Source organism: Dama dama, chromosome 29 (assembly GCF_033118175.1).
Source record: "Dama dama isolate Ldn47 chromosome 29, ASM3311817v1, whole genome shotgun sequence".
Taxonomy (NCBI): Eukaryota; Metazoa; Chordata; class Mammalia; order Artiodactyla; family Cervidae; genus Dama; species Dama dama.
In genome coordinates this window covers 70,367,029-70,395,010 of record NC_083709.1, presented here as the reverse complement: position 1 = coordinate 70,395,010, position 27,982 = coordinate 70,367,029, and the positions used below count along the sequence as shown (strand labels likewise).

Genomic DNA, 27,982 nt, shown 5'->3' with positions numbered 1-27,982 from the left:
CTGTTTACATCGTCTGTGATGCACGCAGGATGCGGCTGACCCGTCCTCCATGTGACGGCTTTTGCATCTGCTGACTCCAGCTTCCCACTCCCAACACCCCGCCCCCTCCAGCAACCACAAGTCTGTTCTTTATGTCCCTCAGTCTATTTTGCAGATAGGATCACTTGTGTCCTATTTTAGATTCCACACAAATATGACAAAACTTGTCTCTTTCTGACTGCTTTCACTTACCATGACAATCTCTAGTTGCGTCCATGTTGCAGCAAACGGCACTGTTTCATTCTTTCTATGGTTGAGGAGTATTCACTGGGCGTATCCACCACATTTACCAGCTCGTCTGTCACTGGACATTTAGGATGTGTCCGTGTCTTGTTTACTGTGAAATAATGCTGCTGTGAACATAGGGGGTACGTGTATCTTTGTGGATTAGAGTTTTTTCTGGATACACAGCCAGAAGTGGGACTGCTGGACCACATGGTAGTTCTTCTGTCTTTTGCTTTTTCCATATGGTTTCCTATAGTGGTTGTACCAACTTCCATTCACACCAACAGTGAGAGAGAGCTCCCTTTTCTCCACGTCCTCTCCAGCATCTGTTATTTGTAGTTTTTAATGATGGCCATTCCGACCGGCCACTCACTACAGTTCTTATTTGCATTTCTCTAATAATTAGTGATATTGAGCATCTTTGCATGTGCCTATTGGCCATTTGTATTTCTTCTTTGGAGAAATGCCCATTTAGGTCTCGTGTCCATTTTTTTATTAAGTTGCTTGTTTTTCTGTTGTGGTTGTTGAGTTCTATGAGCTGTTTACATATTTTGGAAATTAAGCCCTTACCAGCTGCATCATTTGCAAATATTTTTTCCGATTCTGTAGGTTGTCTTTTCCTTTTTTTAATGGTTTCCTTTGCTGTGCTGAAAGCTTGTAAGTTTGACTAGGTCCCATTTGTTTCTTTACTTCTCCTGCCTTGGGAGACTGACTTAAGAAAACACTGGTATGATTTATGTCAGAACGTTTTGCCTATGCTCTCTGCAAGGAGTTTTTGATGTCATAAAGTCTTTAGGCCATTTTGAGTTTATCTTTATGTGTGGTGAGAGGGTATGTTCTAACCTCATCGATTTCCATGTGGCTGTCCAACTTTGCTAACACCACTTGCTGAACAGGCTGTCTTTTTCCCATTGTATATTCTTCCCTCCTTTGTTGAAGAGGCCTTAAGGGTATGGGTTTATCTCTGGGCTCTCTATTCTGTTTCATTGATTCGTATGAATGTTTCTGAGCCAGTACCATGCTATTTCGATTACTGTATCTTTGTAGTATTGTTTGAAGTCTGGGAGGATTATGGTTCATGTTTTGTTCTTTTTCTTCAGGATGGCTTTGGCAATTCTGGGTCTTTTATGATTCCATATAAACTTCAGGGTTATTTGTTCTAGTTCTGTGACAAATGTCATGGGTAATTTGATAGGGATCACATTAAATCTGTAGATTGCTTTGGGCAGTATAGCCATTTTAACAATATTAATTCTTCCAATCCAAGACATGGGATAACATTCCATTTCTTTGAATCATCTTGTTTCCTTTGTATCCTGCTACCTTGCTGAATTAATTTATCACTTCTAGTAATTTTTGTGTTAAGTCTTTAGGGTTTTCTGTATATATACATATATATAGAATCATGTCATCTGCATATAAAGACAGTTTAAATTTTCCCTTCCAATTTGGATACCTTTTATATCTTTTTCTGACCTGACTGCTGTGGCCACAACTTCCAATACTACAGTGTTTACTAGAAGAGGTGAGAATGGGCATCCTTGTCTTGTTTTAGATTTTAGCAATAGGGCTTTCAGCTTTTCACCTTTGAGTATTATACTGGCTGTGGGTTTGTCATAAACAGCTTTTATTATGTTCCCTCAATACCCACTTTTTTGGTAAAGAGTTTTTGCAATGAAGGGATGTTGAATTTTGTCAAGTGCTTTTTCCGCATCAATTGCAATGATCGTGTGGTTTTTATCTTTTGTTTATGAGGTGTATCACATTGATTTATGTGGAATCATCCTTGTGAACTTGCAACGAGTCCCACTTGGTTGTGGTGTGTGACTTTTTTGTGTGTGCTGTTGGATTCAGTTTGCTATTTTGTTAAGAATTTTTGCATCTACATTCATCAGATATATTGATCTGTATGTATCTTTTTTGGTGGTTCTTTGTCTAGTTTTGATTTCAGAGTGATGGTGGCTTTATAGAATGCCTTTGGCAGTGGGCATTCTATAATTCCCACCTCTTCAGTTTTTTTGAAGCATTGATATAAATTATTTTGTGCGTCTCGTGGAACTTACCCATGGAGCCATCTGGTCCTGGACTTTAGTTTATTGGAGGTTTTAAAATTACAGATTGTATTTCACCTCTAGTAATCAGTCTGGTCAAATCATGTGTTTTTCCTTAATTTTTTTGGTGGACTGTATGTTTCTAGAAACTTGTATGTTTCTTCAGTTCAGTTCAGTCACTCAGTTGTGTCTGACTCTTTGTGACCCCATGGACTGCAGCATGCCAAGCCTCCATGTCTGTCACCCAACTCCCAGAGTTTACTCAAACTCACGTCCATTGAGTCGGTGATGCCATCCAACCATCTCATCCTCTGTTGTCCCCGTCTACATTGTCAAATTTGATGTCATATAATTGTTCATAGTATTCCTTTATGGTTTTTTGTATTTCTGCAGTATCAGTTGTCATGTCTTCTTTTTCATTTATTTGGGTTCTCTCTCATTTCTTCTTGGTGAGCCTGGCCAAAGAGTTGTCCATTTTGTTTACCCTTTCAAAGAACCAGGTCTTGGTTGTATTTTTTTTTTCCCCCAAAAAATCTCTCTTTTATCTATTTCCTCTCTGATCTTTTTTTCCTTCCTTCTGTTGACTTTAGGTTTTGTTTGTTCTCCTCTAATTCTTTTAAGTGGTAGGCTAGGTTGTTTATTTGATATATTTCATGTTTTTTTGAGCAAGGCCTGCAGCGCTGTGAACTCCCCTCTCAGAACTGCTTTTGCTGCCTCCCATAGGTTTCCTTTGTGAAAATGCCTGCGCCAGGTCTCAGCTGCTGCACACAGGGTCTAGTTCACAGATGGAACCTGGGCTTCCTGCATTGGGTGTTTGGAGTCTCAGCCACTGAATCACCAGAGAAGTCCCATTCCATAGGTTTTGTATGGTTGTTTTTACTGTCATTTGTCTCAAGGTATTTTTAAATTTCCTCTTTGAGTTCATCATTGACCCATTGGTTTTTTTAGTATTGGTAGTATGTTGTTGAGTCTCTGTGTAACTTATTTTCTCCCCTCATTTCTTTTTCTGTGGTTGATTTCTAGTTTAATGCTGTTGTGGTCAGGAAAAATGTGAGATAACTTCTACACTCTTAAATTTGTTGAGGCTTGTTTTATGCCGGAGAAGGTGATCAATCCTAGAGAATATTCCAGGTGCAGCTGAAAAGGATGTGTTTTGTTTTTTAATGTCCAGAAAATATCAATTTACCATAATTCTGTTGTGTTGTTTAGGATCTCTCTTGCTTTACTGATTTTCTGTCTAGAAGATTTATCCATTGATGTGAGTGGGGTGTTCAATCAAATCTCCTACTCTTCTTGTTTTCCCATCAATCTCTCCCTTTATGTTTGTTGGTATTTGTTTTATGTATTTAGATACTCCTACATTAGGTGTGTATATGCTGATGAGTATAAGATCCTCTTCCTAAATTGATCCTTTTTTCAATAGTGTCCTTATCTATCTTTCTTTATGGTATTTGTTTGCAAGTCTGTGTTGTCTGACATGAGTGATTCCCCACTTTCTTCTCATTTCTGTTTACAAGAAATATTTTTCCATCTCATCACTTTTGATCTATGTGTGTCCCTCTGCCCTAAAGTGGGCCTTACAGGCAGCATGTTGTGGGCTCTGGATTAAAACAATAAATCTGCCACCTGGTCTTAATTTTTCTATTTTAAAAAATTAATTTTTTTGAAGTATTGTTGATATACAATGTCTATTTCTACTGTACAGCAAAGTAATTCAGTTATACATTGTTTTCCATTAGGTTTACCACAGAATATTGAGAGATCTGCTCTCTTTGAGAGTTTATCTTTATTCTCGTCTTTAATTTTATATTTGGGGATAGCCGATTTCTGTGTTTCAGGTGTAGAGCAAAGTGATTCATTTACTCACGCACACGTATCTATTGCTTTCCCACATAGGTTATCACAGAGTGCTGAGTTGAGTTAGTCCCCTATACTATATGGCAGGTTCTCGTTGAGTATCTGTTCTTTATATAGTACTGTGTGTGTGTGCCATGCTGTGTCTGACTCTGTGACCTACGGGCTGCAGCCCACCAGGCTCCTCTGTCCATGGGGACTCTCCAGGCAAGAATCCTGGAGTGGGTTGCCGTGCTCTCCTCCAGGGGATCTTCCCACCCCAGGGATCAAACCCAGGTCTGCTGCACTGCCGGCAGATTTACCATCTGAGCCACCAGGGAAGCCCAGGAATGCTGGAGTGGGCAGCCTGTCCTCCTCCAGGGATGCTCCTGATCCAGGAATTGAACCAGGGTCTCCTGCATTGTAGGCAGATTATTTACCAGCTGAGCTACCAGGGAAGCCCATTGTGTGTATGTTAATCACAAACCCATACTTTATCATCCTTTCCACCTTGCCCCTTTAGTAACCCTAAGTTTGTTTTCTAAGCCTCTGTTTCATAAATAGATACGTCCATCTGTGTCATTTTTTAAGACTGCACGTGTAAGTGATACGCTATTTGTCTTTCTCTGATTTACTTTCGCTTAGTATGATAATCTCTAGGTCCACCGGTATTGCCACAAACCACATTTTCTTTTTTAATGGGCGAGGAATATTTCATTGTGTGTGTGTGCTGTGTGTGTGTATGTGTGTGTATATACACACACTATATCTTCTTTATCCACTCATCTGGACATCAGACTGTCTCGTCTGTTGTAAATAGTGTTGCAATGAACACTGGGGTGCATGTGTCTTTTCAAAGTATAGTTTTTCCCAGATATATGCCTAAGAGTGGGATTGCTAGATCATATGATAGTTTCATTTCTAGTTTTTTAAAGAACCTCCATACTGTTCTTCATAGTGGCTGTACCAGTTTTCATTTCCACCAACAGTGTAGGAGAATTCCCTCTTCTCCACACCCTCTCTAGCATTTATTGTTTGTAGATTTTTTTTTTTTATGATGATAATGGCCATTCTGACATCTCTGAGGTGATACATCCTTGTAAAGTTTTGATTTGGGCTTCTCTAATTAGTGATGTTTAGCACCTTTTCAGAAGTGCTTTTTTGGCCATCTGTATGTCTTCTTTGAGGAAATGTCTACTTAGATCTTCTGCCTGTTTTTTGATTTGGTGGTTATTTTTCTTTAATATTGAGCCACATGAGCTGTTTGTAAATTTGGGAGACTAATCCCTTGGTGGTCATTTGCCAATATTTTCTGTCATTCAATGATTGTCTTTTTTGTTTTGTTTATGGTTTCCTTTGCTATGCAAGTGTTTGCCCCTCTGTGTTTGACTAGAGTATTTAGTCCACTGACATTTAAAGCAACTATTGATATATACATATTTATTTCTATTTTGACTCTCTTTTCCCATCGATTTTGTATTTCTTCTTCGTCCCTTTCTATTTCTCTGTTTTCCTTTAGTGGTTTGATGATTTTCCTTTGTGTTATACTTATTTTCTTTTTGGTTTCTGTGAATTTACTGTGTTTTTCATTGGTGGTTACTCTATTTTTCAAATACGTTAATCCCGTCCTGTATCTACTTGCCTTAGATAGATAGGCTACAGGCTCAAACATATCTAGGAAATGAAAGAAAAAAAAAACCCTACATTTTCTTACTTTCCTCCCCCATATTTTATGATTTAGATGTCCACTTTTATATCTTCATGTTCATTCTTTTGCTGTTCATTGTGGTTATCACTTTCACAGAACTTTGTAAAATCTGTGTGCAGGCTTATTTCAGTCATTTGCTTTTCAGTTGTGACTTTTCCTCCTTTTCCCCGATGGAGCTTCACCCCTCTTCTGTGGGGAGACTTTGCAGGGTCCCCTCAGGAAGGGCTGGTGTTTGCTGTGTACTTTCAGGTTTTGCTTTTCTGTGAGATTCTGCATCTCTTCCCATGTGGTCACCGTGCTGCGTAGAGGACCCGAGGTTGCAGGGTTTTCTCTTCATCTCTTCCCACGTGGTCACCGTGCTGCGTAGAGGACCCGAGGTTGCAGCTTTTCTCTCTCAGGACTTTGAACGTATCTGCCGCTTCCTCCTAGCTTGAGACACTTCTGTGGTGGAAACAGGTAGTAATCTTGTGGGGGAATCCGTTGTGACTGACTTTTTGTCTTACTTCCTTCAGAATTCTCCCTTTACCTTCTGCTGTATATAATGTGTCCTGGTGTAGGCCTCTTGAGCTTACCTTGTTTGACCCTCAATGCCTCCTGCACCTGAATATATGTTTTGTTCTTTAGGTATGGGAAGGTTTCAGTCATAATTTCTTCAAATTCATTTTCAACCTCTTTTTCTCTTTCTTCTCCTTCTGGAATTCCTATTATGCATAGATTGGCATACTTTATCTTAGCCCACAGGTCCCTTTTTTTCATTTGGCTTTCTGTCTGCTGCCCCAATTGGGCAGTTTTCATATTTTATCTTCCAGGTCACATATTTGTTCTTCTTAATTATTTACTCTGCTATTCGTTGCCTTTACTTCAGTTTTTGTCTTTGCAAGTGAGTTTTCTAATTTTTCTTGGTTCCTGTTTATAGTTTCTAATTCCTTTTTCACAGTCCTCTGTATTTCTGTTGATAGCTTTTTTCAATTCTTTCAGTATTTTCAGTCTTCTTTTTGAAATCAGTGCCTACTAGACTGAAGAGGTCTGTTTCATTGTTCTTTCAAGGGAATTCTCTTGGTCTTTCAACTGGGAGTGGTTCCTCTGCTTCTTCATTTTACTTACATTTCTCTTCTGTGAGTTTCAGTTCAGTTGCTCATCATGTCTGACTCTTTGCGACCCCATGGACTGCACATTCCAGGCTTCCCTGTCATCACCAACTCCTGGAGCTTAATCAAACTCATGTCCATTGAGTCGGTGATGCCATCCAGCCATCTCATCATCTGTTGTCCCCTCTCCTCCCACCTTCAATCTTTCCCAGCATCAGGGTCTTTTCTAGTGAGTCAGTTCTTCCCATCAGGTGGCCAAAGTATTGGAGTTTCAGCTTCAACATCAGTCCTTCCAATGAACATTCAGGACTGATTTCCTTTAGGATGGACCGGTTGGATCTCCTTGCAGTCCAAGGGACTCTCAAGAGTCTTCTCCAACACCACAGTTCAAAAGCATCAATTCTTCAGCACTCAGCTTTCTTTATAGTCCAACACTCACATCCATACGTGACTACTGGAAAAACCACAGCCTTGACTAGATGGACCTTTGTTGACAAAGTGATGTGTCTCCTTTTTAATATGCTGTCTAGGTTGGTCATAGCTTTCCTTCCAGGGAGCAAGCATCTTTTAATTTCATGGCTGCAGTCGCCATCTGCAGTGATTTTGGAGCCCAAGAAAAAGTCTCTCACTGTTTCCATTGTTTCCCCATCTATTTGCCATGAAGTGATGGAACCAGATGCCCTGATCTTAGTTTTCTGAATGTTGTTTTAAACCAACTTTTTCCCTGTCTTCTTTCACTTTCACCAAGAGGTTCTTTAGTTCTTAGCTTTCTGCCATAAGGGTGGTGTCATCTGCATATCTGAGGTTATTGATATCTTTCCCAGCAATCTTGATTCCAGCTTGTGCTTCATCCAGCCTGGCATTTTGCATGATGTACTCTGCACAAAAGTAGCGTGACAATATACAGCTTTGACGTACTCCTTTCCTGATTTGGAACCAGTCTGTTGTTCCACGTCCAGTTCTAACTGTTGCTTCTTGACCTGCATACAGATTTCTCAGGAGGCAGGTCAGGTGGTCTGGTATTCCTATCTCTTTCAGAATTTTCCAGTTTGTTATGATCCACACAGTCAAAGGCTTTGGTGTAGTCAATAAAGCAGAAGTAGATGTTTTTCTGGAATTCTCTTGCTTTTCTGATGATCAAACAGATGTTGGCAATTTGATCTCTGGTTCCTCTGCCTTTTCTAAATCCAGCTTGAACATCTGGAAGTTCATGATTCACATATTGCTGAACCTGACTTGGAGAATTTTGAGCATTACTTTGCTAGCATGTGAGATGAGTGCAATTGTACGGTAGTTTGAGCATTCTTTGGCATTGCCTTTCTTTGGGATTGGAATGAAAACGGACCTTTTCCAGTCCTGTGGCCACTGCTGAGTTTTCCAAATTTGCTGGCATACTGAGTGCAGCACTTTCACAGCATCACCTTGTGAGTTTAGGAGAAACAGTTGTCTGGATGGTCTCTGAGGACTGTTTACAGGTGGGAGCCCCGTGCACCTTGTGTGGGTTTAGTAGTTGTGGTACAAGGGCTGTCTTGGTGTGGGCGCCTGTCGCCTCTCTCCTCGGCATACTGGTTGTTACCCCTTTGACAAAGGGTATGCAGATACCTGGTCCTGGTGTTCCTGTTCCTGGAGGTGGTGTCCTGCTGTCCTGCTAACGCAGGGGAAAACGGCCCTCATACACGGCGCCTGGCCTCTAAGGCAGCCCAGGCTTCCGCCGCGTACACCCTCAGATGCGGTCACATCAGACTCTAACCCCTTCAGGATGTACATCCCATCCCAGACCCCGTCAGGTCTGATTTCTGAAGCCTGAGCCTCCGCACATAACTGAGATCACATTAGACTCAAGAAAAATAAATATCTCCAGTGGTTTACTCCAAATCCCATGAAAAGCTGCAACAGCAATTTTATGCTCTTTGCCTTATGATCTTTGTTCCCAATGACCCACATCCTAGGCGTCCTACTATACACCACCTGCTTTGCTGTGTGCTATGCAGGGACTATGTATTTCAGTCTAGAAGTCTTCTCACTAAAACAGGAGAAAAGGAAAGGCAAGGACATACTCCAGGGAACAAAATAGACAAAAATGAATGTCAGTCCTTATTGATCCCATATTGCACAGTTCTGAGGTTTCAAACATCCTACTAAGGTTACAGATTAGGACTCACACAGACCAGCAGCAACCACTGCCTGGAACCCTGAGTCAGGAGGTCTGAGAGTCCCCACTGAATCCATAAGTACAGCTGAGATAGAATAAAGCTCAGCTCTGTTCAAGTCCAGCAAAGCGTTTTGGGTCAGAAAGGCCCAGGTTCAGCTCTCAGCTTTCCACCCGTGAGGCTGGCCGGCCACAGTAACCTGCACAAGCTGGTTCCTCATCTGTGAGCTGAGGGCAGTGATCCTTACCTGCCTGGGCTCTTTGAGTACTCGTGTGTCTTAGTCACACGGTCACGTCTGACTCTCTGTGACCCCATGGACTGTAGCCCACCAGGCTCCTCTGTCCGTGGGGTTTTCCAGGCAAGAATTCTGGAGTGGGTTACCATTCCCTTCTCCAGAGGATCTTCCTGACCCAAGAATCAAACCTGGGTCTCCCACATAATAGGCAGATTGTTTACTGACTGAGCTACCAGGGGAGTACTCATAGATTCAACAAATACTTATTGAGGACCTACTATGTTCTAGGCACTGTGATGGACGCTGGGAATATACAGATCAGTGAACAGTTATAATGTGCTAAGTGGTCCAGATTTAGCATGCAATGTGGGTGCCTGACAAGGACATCCAGCAGTCCAGAAAAAGATTCCTCTGGGAAAGGGAGATGGAGTACAAGGTAAGGAAACAGGAGGGGAAGTATATGCTCTAGGACAGAGGCTGGGCCCACAAACTGTGGTACTTCCTGTCAGATCAGTGGCAGCATTACATTAAAAATAAAGTGCACAGTAAATGTAAGGTGCTTGAATCATCCTGAAACCATCTTCCCCACCCCTGGTCCTTGGAAAAATCATCTTCAAAACAATGAGTCCCGGGTGCCCAAAAGGGTGGGGAACACAGCACATGTGAAAGTTTGAAGAGATAAAGCTATGTTTTTAGGAAATAAAAATATAAAAACAGTTGGGCTAACTACAGCACAACATTTGAAGAGAACATTACATGATGTAACATACATAAGAGACACATTAAAATGACTGGTACACAGTAGGTACCCCATAAGTATTAACTACTCTTATGATAACATCACTAATGGGAGTATTTTCTGGAAAGGCTACCTTTCATCAGCAGTAACCTTTGTAAGTTAGCTAACCATGATTTCAGAGCAGGCAAGACCATGAGATCTTCTACCTGTGAGCAACCTAATAAAGTACAAGGTTTGAGTTTCAGAAAAGTTATGTATCTAGAAATGAGAAGGAAACGAAGTCAACTTCAGAACATAAAAATAGCCGTGTTCACTCTGTGATGAGTGTACCTTTTTGTTCCCACTCTGTGGTTTGGAGCAATGTCGATGGTATCTGTGGCCGAATCGTGCCTTACTGCCAATCCCAAGTCTGCAATACAGCACGTTCCATTCTTCTTTACCAAGATATTCTTTGATTTCAAATCCCTATGAGCTATCGCTGGTTTTCCTAAAGAAAAAGAAAGTTAAACATGGTCACTTAAAGGGTGATACCAATCACAAATCTCCCCTTTAGGTCCTCCCATCCCAGTGTCTGAAGTATTTCACCCCCATCACTGCAATACCCGGGCCCTTACTAAACCACCTTACATCAATCAGCGCACAAGAAGTCGATGAAATTACATTTCAAAGGAAACAGATGATGTTCAAGAAGATACTAGTTTGTTGATACCCTGTGAATCTTTTTTTATAGGACTCCTAGGTACTAATATTCCAGTCCAAGAACCAAAAATCTACATCACCTCTTTTGCCTATCAGCTGCAATATATTCATTAAATGTGTAATGCCTTTAATACTAAATACTAGAAAAAGTGCTATTATAAAATAATTACACTGTGTAAAACTTGGAACCCTCAGAGGCTGCTGGTGGGAATGTACAATAAAATAGTACAGGCCCTTTGGAAAAAAAAACATCTGGCAAGTTTCACAAATCATTAGTTACTGTCTGATCCAGTAACTTCACCTCCAAGCACATACCCAAGATAATGGAACCATATCCACACTAAAACTTGTACATCAGTGTTCACAGCAGCATTATTCATAACAGCCCAAAGTGGAAACAACAAATGTCCATCACTGATGAATGGATACCCAAAATGTGGTAAATCCATATAATGAAATATTGCTTGGACATAAAAGGGAATGAATTTCTGATAGTGCTGCAACATGGCTAAACCTTGAAACTATACTGAGAAAGCAGCTAGTTACAAAAGACACATATTGTATGATTCCATATGCTATGTCCAGAATAAGCAAATCTATAGATGGTCATAAAGAGTCAGACACGACGTAGTGACTGAACAATAGATGGAAAGTAAATTAAAGGTTGCCTAGGGCTAGAGAGCTTAGAGGGACATGGGGAGTGACTGCTAAGAACCACAGGGTTCTTTTGAGGTGATGAAAATGTTCTTGAATGTTCTTAAAATGTGGTGATAGCTAGACAAAACTGATGATACTAAAAACCACTGATTTGTATACCAAATGGGTAAATTGTATAGTATGTGAATTACAACTCAATTTGTTGTTGTTCAGTCACCAAGTCATGTCTGACTCTTTGCGACCCTGTGGACTGGAACAGGCCAGGCTCCCCTGTCCTTCACTATCTCCTGGAGTTTGCTCAAACTCATGTCCATGGAGTTGGTGATGCCATCTAACCATCTCATCCTCTGCCACCCCTTTTTCTTTTGCCTTCAGTTTTTCCCAGCATCAGGGTCTTTTGCAATGAGTTGGCTCTTTGCACCAGGTGGTCAAAGTACCTGGAGCTTCAGCGTCAGTCCTTCTAATGAGTATTCTGAGTTTTGTTTTAGGACTGACTGGTTTGATCTCCTTGCAGTCCTGGGGATTCTCAAGAGTCTTCTCCAGCACCACAGATTGAAACCATCAATTCTTTAGCACTCAGCCTTCTTTATGGTCCAGCTCTCATATTCATACATGACTACTGGAAAACCACAGCTTTGACTACACAGACCTCTCTCAGCAAAGTGATGTCTCCGCTTTTTAATACGCTGTCTAGGTCTGCCATCGCTTTCCTTCCAAGGAGCAAGTGTCTTAATTTCATGGCTGCAGTCACTGTCCACAGTGACTTTGGACCCCAAGAAAAAATCTGTCACTGCTTTCACTTTTTCCCTATTTGTCATGAAGTGATGTAACTGGATGCCATGATCTTCCTTTTTTGAATGTTGACTTTTAAGCCAGCTTTTTCACCCTTGTCTTTCACCTTCATCAAGAGGCTCTTTTAGTTACTCTTCACTTTCTATCATTACCATCATTCTGAGTTTGTTAATAATTCTTCCAGCAGTCTTGATCCAGCTTGTGATTCATCCAGCCTAGTATTTCACATGATGTACTCTGCATATAAATTAAATAAGCAGGGTGACAATATACAGCCTTGCTGCACTCCTTTCCCAGTTTGAACCTGTTGTTTTTGAAGTCTATTTTGTTTCATGTCCAGTTCTAACTGTTGCTTCCTGACTTGCGTACAGGTTTCTAGGGAGATAGGTAAGGTGGTCTGGTATTCCCATCTCTTTAAGAATTTTCTAGTTTATTGTATGTGACATAGTATGTGAATTATAACTCAATAAAGCCATTATAATCAACAATGACTTTGCAAAGACGGGGCTGGCTGAACTAGTGAAACCGCATGTGTGACGTATATAGTAAAGGCGGTCTGGGGTCAGCAAGTGGACAACCGTTAGAGCAGAGACTGGCCTGGCATCTGATACCTTACACAGGTACTAACTCATGCAATCCCCTTGTCCTAGAGTCAGACACAATCATCAGATGGTCAGATAACATTTATGTAGCATGTTGGATGTTACAGAGCATTTTCACATTTCATTTGGTACTATAGATAAATTCCAAAATCAAGATCCTCAAAAATCACAAGACTAAACACTGCTTTTAAGAATGTACCAAAATACCAGTATTGTTATAACGACTAGAGAATCTCTAATCAAATCCCTAGATTCCTAACTCTACGTTAGATTTTCAACAGAAAGCTAAAATATTATCATATAAAAACTCATTTTAAACATTTCCACTTCGGCTGACTTCTTGCAAAAATTTTCTGAAAAGACATTAGACCCATGGGAATTTAAAAGCTTAAATAACAGGACTGCTTTGAGTTACCTTGGGTACCAACTATCTCCATGTGAAGATGGGCAAGTCCACTTGCTGTGGACAGGGCAAGTTTTATCATTCCTTCCACAGTAACTGTGTATCTGTTCAAATAATCAAAAAGGGATCCATGCTCATGATAATCTGACACCAACCAGAGCTGAGTCCATGTGCCATTGTCTGCCAAGTAGAAAAACAGTATTTCAGATAGGCTATAGAACATTTATGATGTATCTATTCAAACATGATCACTTTTTACTCTCAGTCCTGAATCACACAACTGCAACACATTGGTACCTTACATTTGTATAGATTTCTTTCATGTTTTCTTGCTTTTCTTCTTCATATATTTTCATTTATTTTCAGTTCTCTTATACGTTTATGTTTATATCCTTTAGGTCCTTAAATTAAGTCCCCTATTCTTGAGATTGAGGCAAAGACAACTAGTCCATTCAAGAGACAAAGAATCATAGTGTAAAGAGAGTGACCTCGAGTCCACACAAGCAGTAGCAGGGATGGACTCTTTAATACACAGAAGAATGCCTGGTCCAGGTGAGTTGCTCAGTGATTGCTCCTGGGAGCTGGGAGGGGAACAACGAGGGAAGAGGAAGAAGAGAGATACCTGGAGCCTAGCACGGCCACAGTGGGAATGGAATATTATGGGACAAATGAACGTGACCTTAAATGAGAAATGCAGGCTTTAGTGACACACTGTGTATACAGTTCCACAAGAAGCCAAGTAAGATTACTACAACTCCAAGGCCCCCAGCTTAGAAAGCTATCAAACAGTAGTGTCACTGACACACGGGGAAGCCGAGAGAGGAACTGAAAATGTCGGAGGGGAAAAGGCTGGGAATGAATTTAATTTTACACAAGATCGTTTTAAACCTCACCAGCTAGGAATGTGCCTTTTTCCAAAAGTTCAATTAACTGTAAACCGACACGTGAAATGAAAATGTGATTTCCCTCAGGAGCCATGGTAAAGGTTCTGGCTGGGCTTCTCGGCTAGGCTGGTCCACAAACGTCCATTTAACCCAGAAGTAGCTGGAGAACCATATATTTCACAAAATCATGATAGCAAAACAGTATTACAACAATACTAGGAGGCAGGGCATTTCAGTAAAAGATGCTTTACTTGGAGTCATTCTGACCTGGGTTGGAATCCAGGGCCTGGCCGTTACTGACTACGTGACCTTAGACTGGTTAAGAAACTTCTTAACCAGTGAGCCTTTGTTTCCTCTTTTACACTACAAGAATACCTTAACTTTTCAAGACCGCTAAGAAGATTTTAAAAATAGGATAAAGTTTTTAAAAAGCATTTAGCATGGCACACAAGAACTTCCCTGTTAGTTGTATAACAAAAGATACTCAAAGTGACATAAAACACTTTCTTATTTTGAAGGTTGTTACTTGAAAGACAGCAACTCTGATTAGAAGCAATTAAGGAATGAAATGTTTTCAGAAGATTCTGGAGGAGATTGCTGAGTATTTTCGAAAGGATTTAGATATTCATGATACTAGTTCTTTATAAGTTCGTTCATAAACTTCATAAACTGATTCTGTTCAAACTTGTACCTTTCTTTTTCCTTGATACAGGTATATCACTAAGTACATATGCATGATTATTAACCATAGCTGAATTCTGGAAGGTTCACAAACACAAGAAATAAATTCGGAACACAGTATGATGGAGACCGGGAGATTTTCTGAGGTAACTGACAAGAGGTGGAAGGATATACTAGAGGCTGTGCCCACATAAAGGGTTGTCTGAGTTGGAATTAACTAAATTAGGAGGAGGAAAACAAAGGAAAAGGGAAGAGGGGGCTGGAGGGGAAGGCAGGGCGGGGCGGGCAGGCCTAGGTTCTAGGCAGAGCCATTGACCCCTGACAAAGAAAGAAGAGGGAAGAGCCAGTGGGGTCGCCACTCGCCACGGTGACCGCTAGGTGGCAGCCCCAGCTTGGCGGCTGCTCGAGCCAAAGAGGCGTTCAGGGCGTGTTAGCAGCTTAGACCAAGCCTCAGACTGCAGCTTTTACAGTCACTGCCGCCACTGAACTTGAAACCAAAAATGTGGGCGAGTTCTTTGAGGGAGAAACTACTATTTGTAGAATTAGAGCTTTCATATGAGTTAAGAAGGGTTTCAGAACACAAAAGCACCTATTAGGAAATAAACTTACCCAATCAATCAGAAAGTGGGAAAAAGACCTAAACAGACATTTCTCCAAAGAAGACATACAGATGGCTAACAAACACATGAAAAAGATGATCAACATCGCTCATTATTAGAGAAAGGCAAATCAAAACCACAATGAGGTATCACCTCACACCAGTCAGAATGGCCCTCATCAAAAAGTCTACAAACAAAAAATGCTGGAGAGGGTGTGGAGAAAAGGGAACGCTCTTGCACTGTTGGTGGGAATGTAAATTGACACAGTCACTATGGAAGACGGTATGGAGATTCCTTAAAAAGCTAGGAATAAAACCACCATATGACCCAGCAATCCCACTCCTAGGAATATACCCTGAGGAAACCAAAATTGAAAAAGATACATGTATCCCATTGTTCACTGCAACGCTATTTACAATAGCTAGAACAAGGAAGCAACCTAGAGGTCCATTAACAGATGAATGGATAAAGAAGTAGTGGTACATGTACACAATGGAATATTACTCGGTCATAAAAAGGAACACATTTGAGTCAGTTCTGATGAGATGGATAAACCTAGAACCTATTACACAGAGTGAAGTGAGTCAGAGAAAAGATAAATATCGTATTCTAACACATATACAGAATCTAGAAAAATGGTACTGAAGAATTTATTTACAGGGCAGCAATGGAGAAACAGGTTAGAGAATAGACTTACGGACATGGGGAGAGGGGAGGAGAGGGTGAGACGTATGGAGAGAGTAACAGGGAAGCTCACATCACCACGTGTGAAACAGACGGCCGTGGGGTCTGCTGTGTGGCTGAGGACATGCAAACGGCTCTGTCAGTCTGGGGGCTGGGATGGGGGGGAGGTTCAGAAGGGAGGGGATGTATGTGTGCCTGTGGCTGATTCAGGTTGAGATTTGCCAGAAAACAAAATTCTGTAAAGCAATTATCCTTCAATAAAAAAAATTAACAAAACTCCATAGTCACAGAATACATTAACAATAAAGACTGTTTTAAAGCATTGGGGGAGAAGCAAAATGGTGTCTAAGAAAGAAGAAAATGAAAACTAAGGACTTGGTCAGACTACGAGTACTGGTTTTGTTTCTTTTGTTTTTAAATTAAATAAATACCAAATTGGTAGTATCTACTGATAACAGCTGCTTACATCCATCATCACCCCTAGGTCACAAAAAGTAGATAATCACATATATATGCCTCCTGATGAGGTGCAATAGAAAGAATACAATTATGTAGAAAGTATATAACATTTTCAGTCAGAAAACCAATAAAATAATCAGATTCACTTTCTCATTTTAACTACCAGTTTTCAAATTATACAAGGAGCAAGTTCAGAGATACTGTATGAATTCAGTTAGCAAATCTAGAATATGATAAGCTCTATAGGACAAACAGTCCAGTTTAACAAATAAACTGCAAGAAGGAAAAAAGACAAAGGGGACCCTAGTGTTTTTAAAGGACTTAAGAAAAATATCAACCAAATGCAATGGATCCTAAAGTGAATAACCAATAAGTAGACAATTGCAGAAATATGAAACTGACTAGATATTTGATGGCATCTTTTAAACTGACAATGGTAGTATGGTTATGTTTCATAAAAAAAGATGCCCTATAATCTAAAGTTGCAAACTTTATTCAAAATATTTATGCAATATATTTATGCAAAATATGAATATATATGCAAAATATTCATAGTGAAAAGATGTATTGCTGGGATTAGCTTCAAATAATTCAAAGGGGGCAGAGTAGATGGAATCAGAACTCAAATATGATTTGCAATGAACTGATAATTTTTGAAGCTGGGTAATGGGAATCCACTACCCTATTCTCTACTTTTCTGTATACTGGAATTTTCTATAAATAAAAGTTTAAAAAAACAAGTAATGTTCATTGTAAATAAATTTGAAAATACAGAGAAACAACAAGAAAAATCAAAATCACCCATGAACACCAATTAAAATTAAACACTATTAACATTTTGAAGAAATAAATATTGTTGAAGAAAAGGGGAAGGGAGAAGAGTAAAAAGATGACTATGGTTATGGCCTTTAAAAAAGAATGAAAGCATTTTTCTAAAAAAAAAAAAAAAAAATAGCAATGCTAGGAAATACATTTGATTCAAAGCAAGTATGAGAGTTGAGTTTAATACAAGTCTCTGACAAAAGCTATAAAGGCAGGGATTGTGGGCACTGCTATAATAACTGAAGCCAAAAAGTAAGTACAGTCTGAAGTGACTTTTCAGTCACTGCTCATCCTGACTGTCTACGCACATGGCTTCCTCACTTGCTTCAGCATCTGATCTGACCCCTGGCCTCAGTCACCCGTTGTACCACAGGCAAGACAGGGTTCATCCACATGGTTACCAAGGCAGTTTTAGAGAAACCATTTCTCTGAGTTTACTTAAAAGACTAATCTATCTAGCCCTAGAAATTTAAACACAGAATACAGTTGAGAAGTTATTTTTATTCTCCCTATAAATAAGCTCATTAGGAAATACTAGACTGCCCTAATGGTCAGGAAGAGATTAAAACGAAACATATCTGAGCTCTAGTCTATCTCAGAACTCTGGGCAACTAGAGCTGATGAATTTTTTTTCTCTGTTATGACTATATTCAATATCTAACTTACCAGAACCAAATTAACAAAAGCATATAGTTTCACTTTTTAAATAGCTCTTTATACTTTATGAAGTAATTAGAGGTTTAGGAACATGTCAAGAATCAAGAAAATCTTTTAGAAGTTCCTGTTTCTAAAGGCTTCTAATGTATTCTGTTTTACTTAATAGGTCTAACCAATATGACAAATATCCATTTCTCATCAAATATGACAGTGTTTAATAGTCTTATGTGTAGAAGGAATTAAAATATATTTTGTTACACTCACAGGAGAAGCAAATGTCACTGACCTTTATTGTCTGCTGCTATAAATCCCAAGATGTTTTCGTGACGTAACATGACAGTCTGATAAATCTCTGCTTCACGGAACCATGAACGTTCTTCTCTAGAGGAGAATATTTTAACAGCAACTTCTTCTCCTCTCCATTTCCCTCGCCAAACTTCTCCAAAACGACCTTTGCCAATACTTTCTTGTAACACAATAGTTCTCGCAATTGTTCTCTGAACAAGCAATGGTAAACCTAAGGATAAAAACAAACAGCATTCAATATAAAATATCAGTATGTGTTTCTAAACCAGGATAGGTGTTAAAGAATGACCCAGAAAGGTTTAGTAACTTAAAATCTCACTGAGGAAATACAGAGTAAATTTGTGAAATCAATAATTCATGATAAAAAGGAAATTAATAAAAGGATCCAGAAACTCCTGCCCAAGAGTCAAGGTAGGCTTTAAAAGATAAGCTGAATTTAGACTGTGGTTTACAGAAGGGATAGGACTAAAGAAGAAGACAAGGTAAGGTGTTTAGAGAATATACAAGCAAAAGCAGAAGGAAGGAAATGGAAGATACATGTTTAGGGAACCAGCTTAGATAAGCAGAACGGGGACGTGTGTAGTAAAATAGCAGAACAGGGAAGCTGCGTCAGAATGTGATGAGTGCTGAACGCCAAGCTCAAGATGCCCAGAGAAGAGCCTGGGGAAAGAGGGACAGGCAAACATTTCTGAAAAGGGGCCACGGGTGGAAAAAAATGATTTAAAAATCTTACTTCAGAAAGATGAGTCTGGTAAGTTTTAAGAATGGGAGGGAAAAAGTATGTAAACACCAAAACCAAGAGAAGTGAATTATGGTCTAACTTTAAAAATGGTCACAGAAACCATCTCAGGACAGGCAGTTTACTCATTTATGTGCTAGGGACTGGCTCCCCACACAGCTCTAATATCTCAAAGAATGATGCCAAGTGACTTAGCTTGGTGATGAGATGTTGGCAGTTTTCTCACCAAAAGAACTTGCTTTATTTTAACATAGAGTTTAATATTTTACCACACTTCATTTATATAAAAGTATTTAACTACCTATAAAATTTAAGTAACACTGTGCTAATTCACTTAATAGCTCATGGACTAAGAGCTGTCGCCTTAGATTATACCGGCACTGGCCATTAAGCCACCGTGCGCCTCACGCTCGGCACTGTCTACAGTCTAATGTGCGTAAGTCTGTGTCGCACGTAAGCTGCCCTGAGTTGCCTACTAGATCCAGTTAACCCAATGGAGGCAAATGCAATTATCTGCTCTCTTTGGTTTCCAGTGCGAAATGCTTATAAATACAAACATTAAATCTTTGTCTCTTTTCATCTTTAAGCTTCTCAAATAGGTCTTTTCCCTTGTTCTATCCATCTGCCCCCTACTTCCTGCAAAGTAGTTAGCAGTCTAATTGTAAACAGTTGTTTTTACAAGGGAACTGCTGGTTAAAAATAAACCTGCAGAAATTAAATGAAGGAGCTCATCTGTATTATGAATAACCAGTTCCTAACTATGTTGTTTACAGTGGACACTAACGCACTGACAGTACACACAGCAGACACTAAAGCCTTTGAACCGGCCACACCGCGCACTTACAAGGATGGCACGGGTGCGTCAGAGCTCACCTCAGGGACTTCGCTGGGGTCCAGCAGTTAAGAATCCGCCCGCCGATGCCGGGGACACCAGTTTGGTCCCCTGGTCCAGGAAGATGCCACCTGCTGCTGGGCAGGGAGGCCCACGCACCGCGATGACCGAAGCCCGTGCACCCAGAGCCCGCTCGCAACAAGAGAAGCCACTGCGGAAGAGCGCCCCGCCAGCCGCCGCCAGAGAAGGCCGGCTGCGGCCGCGGAGGCCCAGCGCGGCCACGCTCCCACGCGCTGTGCCCAGGCGCTCAGCCGTGCCGGACTCTGCGACTGCAGGACCGTAGCCCACAGGGAATGTAGCTCCTCTGTCCGTGGGATTCTCCAGGCAAGAATACTGGAGTGGGCTGCCACGCCCTCCTCCAGGCAATCTTCCCGGCCTAGGGATCAAACCTGGGTTTCCTGCACTGCAGGCGGATTCTTTACCATCTGAGCCACCAGGGTTTTATTTGTTTATGTATTAATAAATATTAAAAACACACAGAAAATAAGGTTCCTTTCAGGAGGCTGATCTTGAAGTTAGAAGGGCAAGGAACAAAAAAGAAAGCTAAAGTGAAGTCGCTTAGTCGTGTCCAACTCTTTGCGACCCCGTGGACTGTATCCCACCAATCTCCTCCATCCATGGGATTCTCCAGGCAAGAATACTGGAGTGGGTTGCCATTTCCTTCTCCAGGGATCTAACCAACCCAGGGATCTAACCCAGCCACCAAGGAAGCCAAAAAGAAAGGGGAATAGCAAATGGGAAGTCTGGAAACACCTGACACGTTCAAGACGCATGTAAATGGTACAGTCAAGAAAGGCTAAGAGGACAAGGAGAAGTCTGTCTTCCGCTTCACCACTGACAGAGGCAGAACCAGAATACAAAGTCAAGCATCAGAGTCCCTGCGTCGTGTCAGACTCTTTGCGACCCCGTGGACTATACAGTCCATGGAATTCTCTAGGCCAGAATACTGGAGTGGCTAGCCTTTTCCTTCTCCGGGGGATCTTTCCAACCCATGGATTGAACCTGGGTCTCCTGCATTGCAGGTGGATTCTTTACCAACTGAGCTATCAGGGAAAGTCAAGATTTATCATATTTTCTGTATTTGGTTACCACAACCCACATGAGTATCTGAGCATTAAAAAGGAACAGTTTTCTTGTAAAGACAAAAATTAACAGGCCTAAGTTAGATCTCAATGTTCTCTGCTTTACTTCTGTACCTTTCAGAACTGCTTGAGAGGAAGCTACAACAGGGAAAAATGCATGGTCCAAGCACCTTCACATGCAGTGAACAATGGAAATAAGACCATAACAATATGCATACATTAAAGAGATCATAAGCATGAACAAGACATAATAAACACTGGGTTAAGAGACTCACATTCTCAAAAACTAACATACCCATGTGCATGTCCACACACACTTTTCAATCTAATGACTGCTTAAATAGATGAATATGCTTAAAAATAAGCACATGCACAACCTACGATTCAGATTCACGCAACAGGGATAAGGTTAGCTTTAAGTTGGTACAGAACCCAGCTCTCTAATGTCTCCTGCAATTCCGAAGTTAAAAAGTACAGTCTTTGAAAGAGAGCGACAGGGCCCGTCCTCAAACATGGTACTAAGTAATAAACATTTGAATTCATAACATAAAATGTTGTTTTACCTTTTCCTCAAAGACTGAAAGAACTAAAAAGGGTATTATTCATAGATATTAGACTTACTCAGAGGCATGAGTTCCATTCATGAAGTGGCATTCAGGCTTTATAATAAATAGGAGGAAAAGCACTTTCTGCTATCATTCAACAGAAGACAGTTTCTGTCTGGATAAATCTGGAAGTCATTCAGCACAGAATAAACTATGACAGGGAAAGAGGCCTTAAACTAAAGCTTTTTTGTAAAATGCAGCAAATTCATAATTGTATGTCAGATTTTTTTCCCAAAGACCTTTTCAGTAAGAGTAACACTTGTCATTTGGCTAAAACTTTACAATCCACCAAGTGCTTCAGAGCTTTCACGCAAACACACCATTTCATTTGAATCTCACAACAAACTCAATGACGTATACAAGGCAGGATTCACTATTTTCATTTTAAAGATGAAATAACTCCAGCATGAGACATCAGCGAACGACCCAAAGCCACAGAGCTGGCAAACAGTGCAGACAAGTTTCTACATGGCAGGAGGAGGCATAAAAAGGAAAGACGCTTTCAGTGGAGCTGGGTCCCTGACAGACCTAGAAATATAGATAAAGTGGAGAAAGAACCATTCCATTCTTTACTTCATATCTGTATCTTAAAAGGTAAATATATTCTTATTTAGAAATCAGCTGCCATCCAGACAGCAATTTCTTTTAACCATTTAGGAAGACTGGCTCCCCTTGAGGCCAGATGCACAACACTGCCAGGTGACGTGCGCGGCTCCGACTCCCTCGGGTTCAAGTTTGGCCACAAGAGAGCAGGTCCAAGGGATTAATACTCCAAATGATCTGAAGCCACCCTAGTTTTCCGTGACTTTGGTCCTTGCTTAAGATATTTTGTTGTTCCAGGATAACTCCTGGAATGAGCCAGATATTCTTTGAGAACCCTTTAACTCAGAATCAAAGGGGAACCCCAGGGAAGCCGTAAAATAATCTCTGGCCACTCCTCCACCATTTCTACCACATCTTCAGAACTAAGGCTACTCTTTCTAATCCAACTTCTAATTGCTTCCCTCCTCACAGGAGTCCCAGGAATCCCTACAAGGCTGCCTTAAGAGACCTGGGCTCCTTCGTAAGCCTGTATGCATGGACAGAACTCATGGAATATTTACGGTCAAATTCTACAGAAGAAAACTTTAGGTCATGAAATCAGTTTCTTCATACTTAAATGAATGAACATATATACATATACATCCCTTAAAATATACCTCGATTCCCTTGAAATAAAGCATTTTTCATTTTGTGAACTTTTTTTGTATCTGTGATTTTATGCTTCAGAGCCATATGCTTCCCCTAGTCATAATTTTTGCTTTAAAGTTCCTTTAATCACTTGATTATATAATTTGTGAAATTTTCATTATATATATATATTTAAATCTTTGTATCCATGAATCTAGCCCTTATTTGAAGTTAATCTGCTTCAGGCAATTGGGTAATCTATTTCTGATCCTACATAAATCAACAAACTGAGAAAAGCAAATATCAGAAGGGCCACGGATCCATAAAGCTGTATTAAATAACAAGGTGGTCAGGCATTTTCTTAAGGGAGAAAATGACAAAAAATTCTTTCATTTAATAAAAACAACAACAAGAAATAGGCCCGAGCCAAAGACAGCAATTTCTTGTTAAAAAAGCAAATAGCCTTCACAATTTCAAACACACTCTCTGTCACACCTGCTTTCAAATATAAAAATAAAGCTGCTAAACAGTCCTGAAGAGAATGGGTAACTGCAGATTATTTGAACATCTTTGAACTTCAGCCTCAGCTACAGAAGAATAACTGTTCTTATCCTTTTTATCTTGCACAGTCATGAGAAGGTGAGAATGCTTTGAAATTTACACAAATGTGAAGGTGACTTACTGATGAAATGTTGACAAGTCAGTCACTTCTAATTTATCCTTCCTAAACTAGCCACAGTCAGATATAAACCTAGCTTAAAGACCTATATTAAGGTTCAAACCTGGGGTAGTATTCACACTAGCCCAAATTTTTACAAATTTAGCCAACTGGCTTAACCAACTAATAAATACATTTAATTTTAAAAAGACATTTTAGGAAAAAGAAACACATTACCTGATCCAGAACCCGACGTTGTCATGTCGTAAATTAAATCTTTTAGCGTCGTGCCCTCTGAAATAAAAGGGCGATCCAGCGAGGGGTCCTCTTCGTTCGGCACTCGGTGGTGGATGACAGTGCGGTTGTGGCAGATGTAGACCATCAGCATGAGTGAGATGCAGACAAAGCAGACGGGCCCGGCGATGACCGCTGCCAGCTCCACGGGACCAAGGCCAGAGGACGGCTTTCCTGTAAAAGGGCCTCAAATGAAATCAACAACAACAGTAACACTATAGGCGGCGTCCACAGTTTCCTGATCCTCATTTCCTGCAGCTGGTCACTACCGTTAGTCCCAGCCTCGTGACAGCAGCTCATGGAGCTCAAACCCAAAGCAAGTGAAGCACTTCATCCTCTCCCACTGGCTCCCCTTTTAGGGTCACTAGCTCTGTCAACATCCACTCAGTCTCCCGTAGTCTTGAGCCTGAACAACAAGGCCGGGCACTGCAAACACTGTACACCCAGCTCCCCACCTCCCACACTCTCAGATTACTAACAGGAGAACCGATAATCTGGAACAACTCTCATTAAATGTCTTTTCTTAAAAAAGCAGTTTGGCTTATCTTCTTATTCCAAGGCTAGTATATATGCTCATAGCAAGAAAAAAATTAAAAAGTATACATACAGACGAGCAAAAAGTTAAATTTATCTACAGCCTCACAATCCCCCTAAAATTCACCTTTGCATGTGCTGTGTATCTATATATCTCCACCAATTTTTTTTCCATGCAAAAATATACCGTTTTTTAATAGAGTGTGCACGTGTATACTTTCCAGTTTATTTTAATCACTGAGCCTTTTAATTCAAGATCATTTTTTATAATTTAACAATTAACAATTTAATTTGCATTGCTTCAGAAACACATTAATTATAACTCTTTAGGCATTCATTCTGACACTTACTGGTTCATGGCCCACCACCATTTCCTTCACATCACATCTTTATCATATTGAGATCTTTATTGGACTGATTTCTTATAACAAATCCTATCTTTCAGAAGGAGTACATGAGTGCATACACACTGAATACTTGATTATCTGAAGTTGGCTGCTGCCTTTACACAGGAAAAATCTTGGCTCATCTGAAGAATTTGGGTAACAAGCAATATATGATATTTCATTGCCTCCTGGTATTTTTTTTAAAAAAACATAATAATTTGAACTTTTTCCTTTTATAGGTAATCAGTGTTCACTTGTGCTGAATGTGTACACATTTTTCCTTTATTCATGAAAATTGATGGATTTTTCATTATATATATTTGGTTAAGTAATTCTTCATTAATTTTACATAGTATTCTCTCTTTTGTCTGTCCTTTTTGCCTTTTTCTGGTTTTATAGTAAGCACATTGGATCATCTAGATCTGTCCTCTGTATCTCTTAATTTGCTCACCAACTGTCTTTTTTCTGAATTGTAACAGAATTTCTCAAGCTTGTCTTGCCTTAAGCTTGTCTCACACTTGATTATAAAATTATAGTATCCAGTCTGCTGTTCACTTTCAATATTGCATTTTTTAAAATAATTTATCAATTGAGCTTTTCATCTGAAAGCAATCTTTAACCACTGTGAAATGTTCTCATTTCACTGTGAACTACTGAAAACAGACCTTGGACTCTCTCAGAGTTCTTCCCTATCATGTGGTAAGTCTATTTCATAGGATGACATATACTCTCATTTATCCAGTTCAGTTCACTTCTTTTGAACCATGGAATCTTTCCATTTGGTAAAATCATTTGCTGTCTGGTTATCAGGGACCTGGGAATGACGGATCTGTGTATTTTAGCATTAGAAATAAAGTGAGTTCTTCATAAGGTTTTGTGAGTCTCCATTCTGATATTTCAAGCCATTTCAAACAACGAAAATGGGAAATTCTGAAATCATTCTTCTCTTCGTCACATTAGAATTGCAAATAACTATATAAAAGTCAGAAAGATTACGGTCTGACAGAGCTTTGCCACAAGGACCTTCTTTGTGCTGAAGATCTGGTTCTACTTTGCTGTCATCATATGAACCAGGTGGAGGCCTGCCTGCTCCGCGACTGGCAGGGCCGGCCCTTTCCTCGGAGCTCCAGCGGTGCTTCCTGCTTTAACTAGTATGACGCCTAAACCGCCTCTGAGCGGACACTGCGCGCTGGGGTCTGCGCCTCTGAGCACTGAGCGCGGCGCTCCCTGAAGGAGAACCGAGAGTCGGCCTCTCAGCTGAAAGCGCTGCTGGGATTCTGCGCGCAGCTCCTTCACCTACTTCTTTGCCTACAGGTAGTCAGTTCTTGACTAGACTGTCATCATCTGCACTATAAACTGCAGAGTTTCTGACGACTCTGCGTGCATGTAGGTGACACTTCTTCCATGAATTCCCCTAGCATTAATACAGCTTTTCCTCAATCCTGTATTCCTTTATTATAGTAGCTATTTGGGAAAAGTGACAGATCATCATATCACATCATGTAGTCGCTCAGTCATGTCTGATTCCTTGTGACCTCATGGCCTGCCAGGCTCCTCTGTCCATGGGGTTCTCCAGGCCAGAAGACTGGAGTGGGCTGCCAGTTCCTTCTCCAGGGGATCTTCTCAACCCAGGGATGGAACCTGGGAACCCCACCCTGCAGGCAGACTCTTTACCGTCTGAGCCCCCAGGGGCCCACCGGGAAAAGTGACGGCAGGGTTAGACACCTGAGCTCAGACGAGCATCCTTACCAGAATCTCTACTGCAATCCTGTTTATGAAGTTTTCTAATTTCTGGCTCTCCTAGGACATTTTAAAATGTGAACTGTGGTGAGGGACCAAAAACCGAGAAATCACATGGAATAATTTATACATAAAGATCATAAAGCAAGGTGAAATCACAAGTGAAGGTGTCTGGATTGTTGAGTTGCTCTCCATTCCCCGTCCATTACTGACTGCTTTCAAAGGCTGGAGCATTATGCAAGTAGGGACACTCTCAGGATCTACTGCTGTGGCGGCCTGTGTGAGGATTCTCTAAAAGTGCCCACTACTCTTTTAGGCACAACAGACCTCGGAGAAAGTCTGTCTCGGCACCGCCTTCTCAAGCAACACACCCAGGAGTGAGAATTCTGGCTGCGCTCATGACTCTGCTAGGATGGACTCGTTACATTCTGCCTCTAAACTGAATAAACTGGGATCGTCTAAGAGCTTTTCTTATAGTATCAAGAAAAAAACAAACCTCACACACTCACCGACGGTCGGGAGCTCGATTTTGTTGCAGTGGTCCTGATTGCAGCAATACGTTGTAGTCACATGCCCAGTCTTTGAAGACGGTGCACACACAAACGGCCTGTCTCGTGGAATGAGGTCAATCTCAGCTATACACATGCTGTTATGGATGACTTTGTCTGTGGTCTCTGTGACAGAGACGAAGCAAAGCCCATCTGTGACACAAGTAAAATTGTCTTTTGTACAAAGGTGGCAGAAACACTGTAATGCTGGAAAAAAAGAAAAAAGATCCTATCAGAGAAAATTGTCAAGGTTACAATTTTAAATCATCCCATAGTCTCTGTACTAACATTGACACATTCCTGATTCTAATTATACAGGTACATGTTGAAATTTGGACCCAGATTTTTTTCCTAAACCTTTTTGGCTTCCAAGTAGAGAAAAACTGTTACTAGCAATTTTATCTGTGCAAGGCAAGCATTTGTCCTCCCATTTAAAATGCAGTACACTGAAATTTACAAAGGTTATACTTATTCTTATCAGTCCAAAATTAGGAATTCATATATTCCCTCCACTGGGGAGTGCAGTATGAAAATCCTACCTCCTCCTCACTGTAGGTTGGAAATCTCAGGGTAAGCTTATGGTAATAGAGTAATGCAAACAGATTTGTATTGAGCCAGACATTCCCTTCTCCTGTGCAAACTCCAAAAAAGACATGCATCTTCCAATCAGGATTAGAGTACTTTCTCATAAGCAAGGTAACAAGACATGTGCTCCAACCACAAAGGCAACTGGCTATAGAAATAACTGGAGAAACACTTGCCTCATGCCCACTTTTATCTATTTGATCTTTATGGCTCAACTTGAAGAGTAATTCCTTAAGGGAAGTCTTCTAGTTATAATCAACACCTTCCCATACACACAGAACCCTTCACTAAGCTTGCCAACAAGCTTAAGTGTTCCCCAAAGCATTCACACACTGCTTACCGGAACCATCTTCTCCTTTCCCTCATGAAACTCTAAGGTTCTTGAGGGCAGATTCTGTAAATCTACATCTAGAACTAAGCTTGGTACACAACATTC

General features: G+C 40.6%; 1 protein-coding gene across 2 annotated transcripts in view; it reads right to left on the bottom strand.

Moving 5' to 3' along the window:
* The window catches only part of TGFBR1 (transforming growth factor beta receptor 1), a 71,226-nt gene that overhangs the window by 10,634 nt on the left and 32,610 nt on the right, over positions 1 to 27,982 (bottom strand). The window contains exons 2-6 of one of the 2 annotated variants that reach the window (XM_061132621.1): positions 26,923 to 27,168; positions 23,697 to 23,939; positions 18,294 to 18,524; positions 13,234 to 13,401; positions 10,399 to 10,555 (exon numbers count right to left, since the gene is read on the bottom strand). In XM_061132621.1, the coding sequence (XP_060988604.1) occupies positions 10,399 to 10,555; positions 13,234 to 13,401; positions 18,294 to 18,524; positions 23,697 to 23,939; positions 26,923 to 27,168 (1,045 nt within the window). The remainder of the gene's footprint in view (positions 1 to 10,398; positions 10,556 to 13,233; positions 13,402 to 18,293; positions 18,525 to 23,696; positions 23,940 to 26,922; positions 27,169 to 27,982) is intronic. The other variant, XM_061132622.1, reaches the window with a different exon arrangement.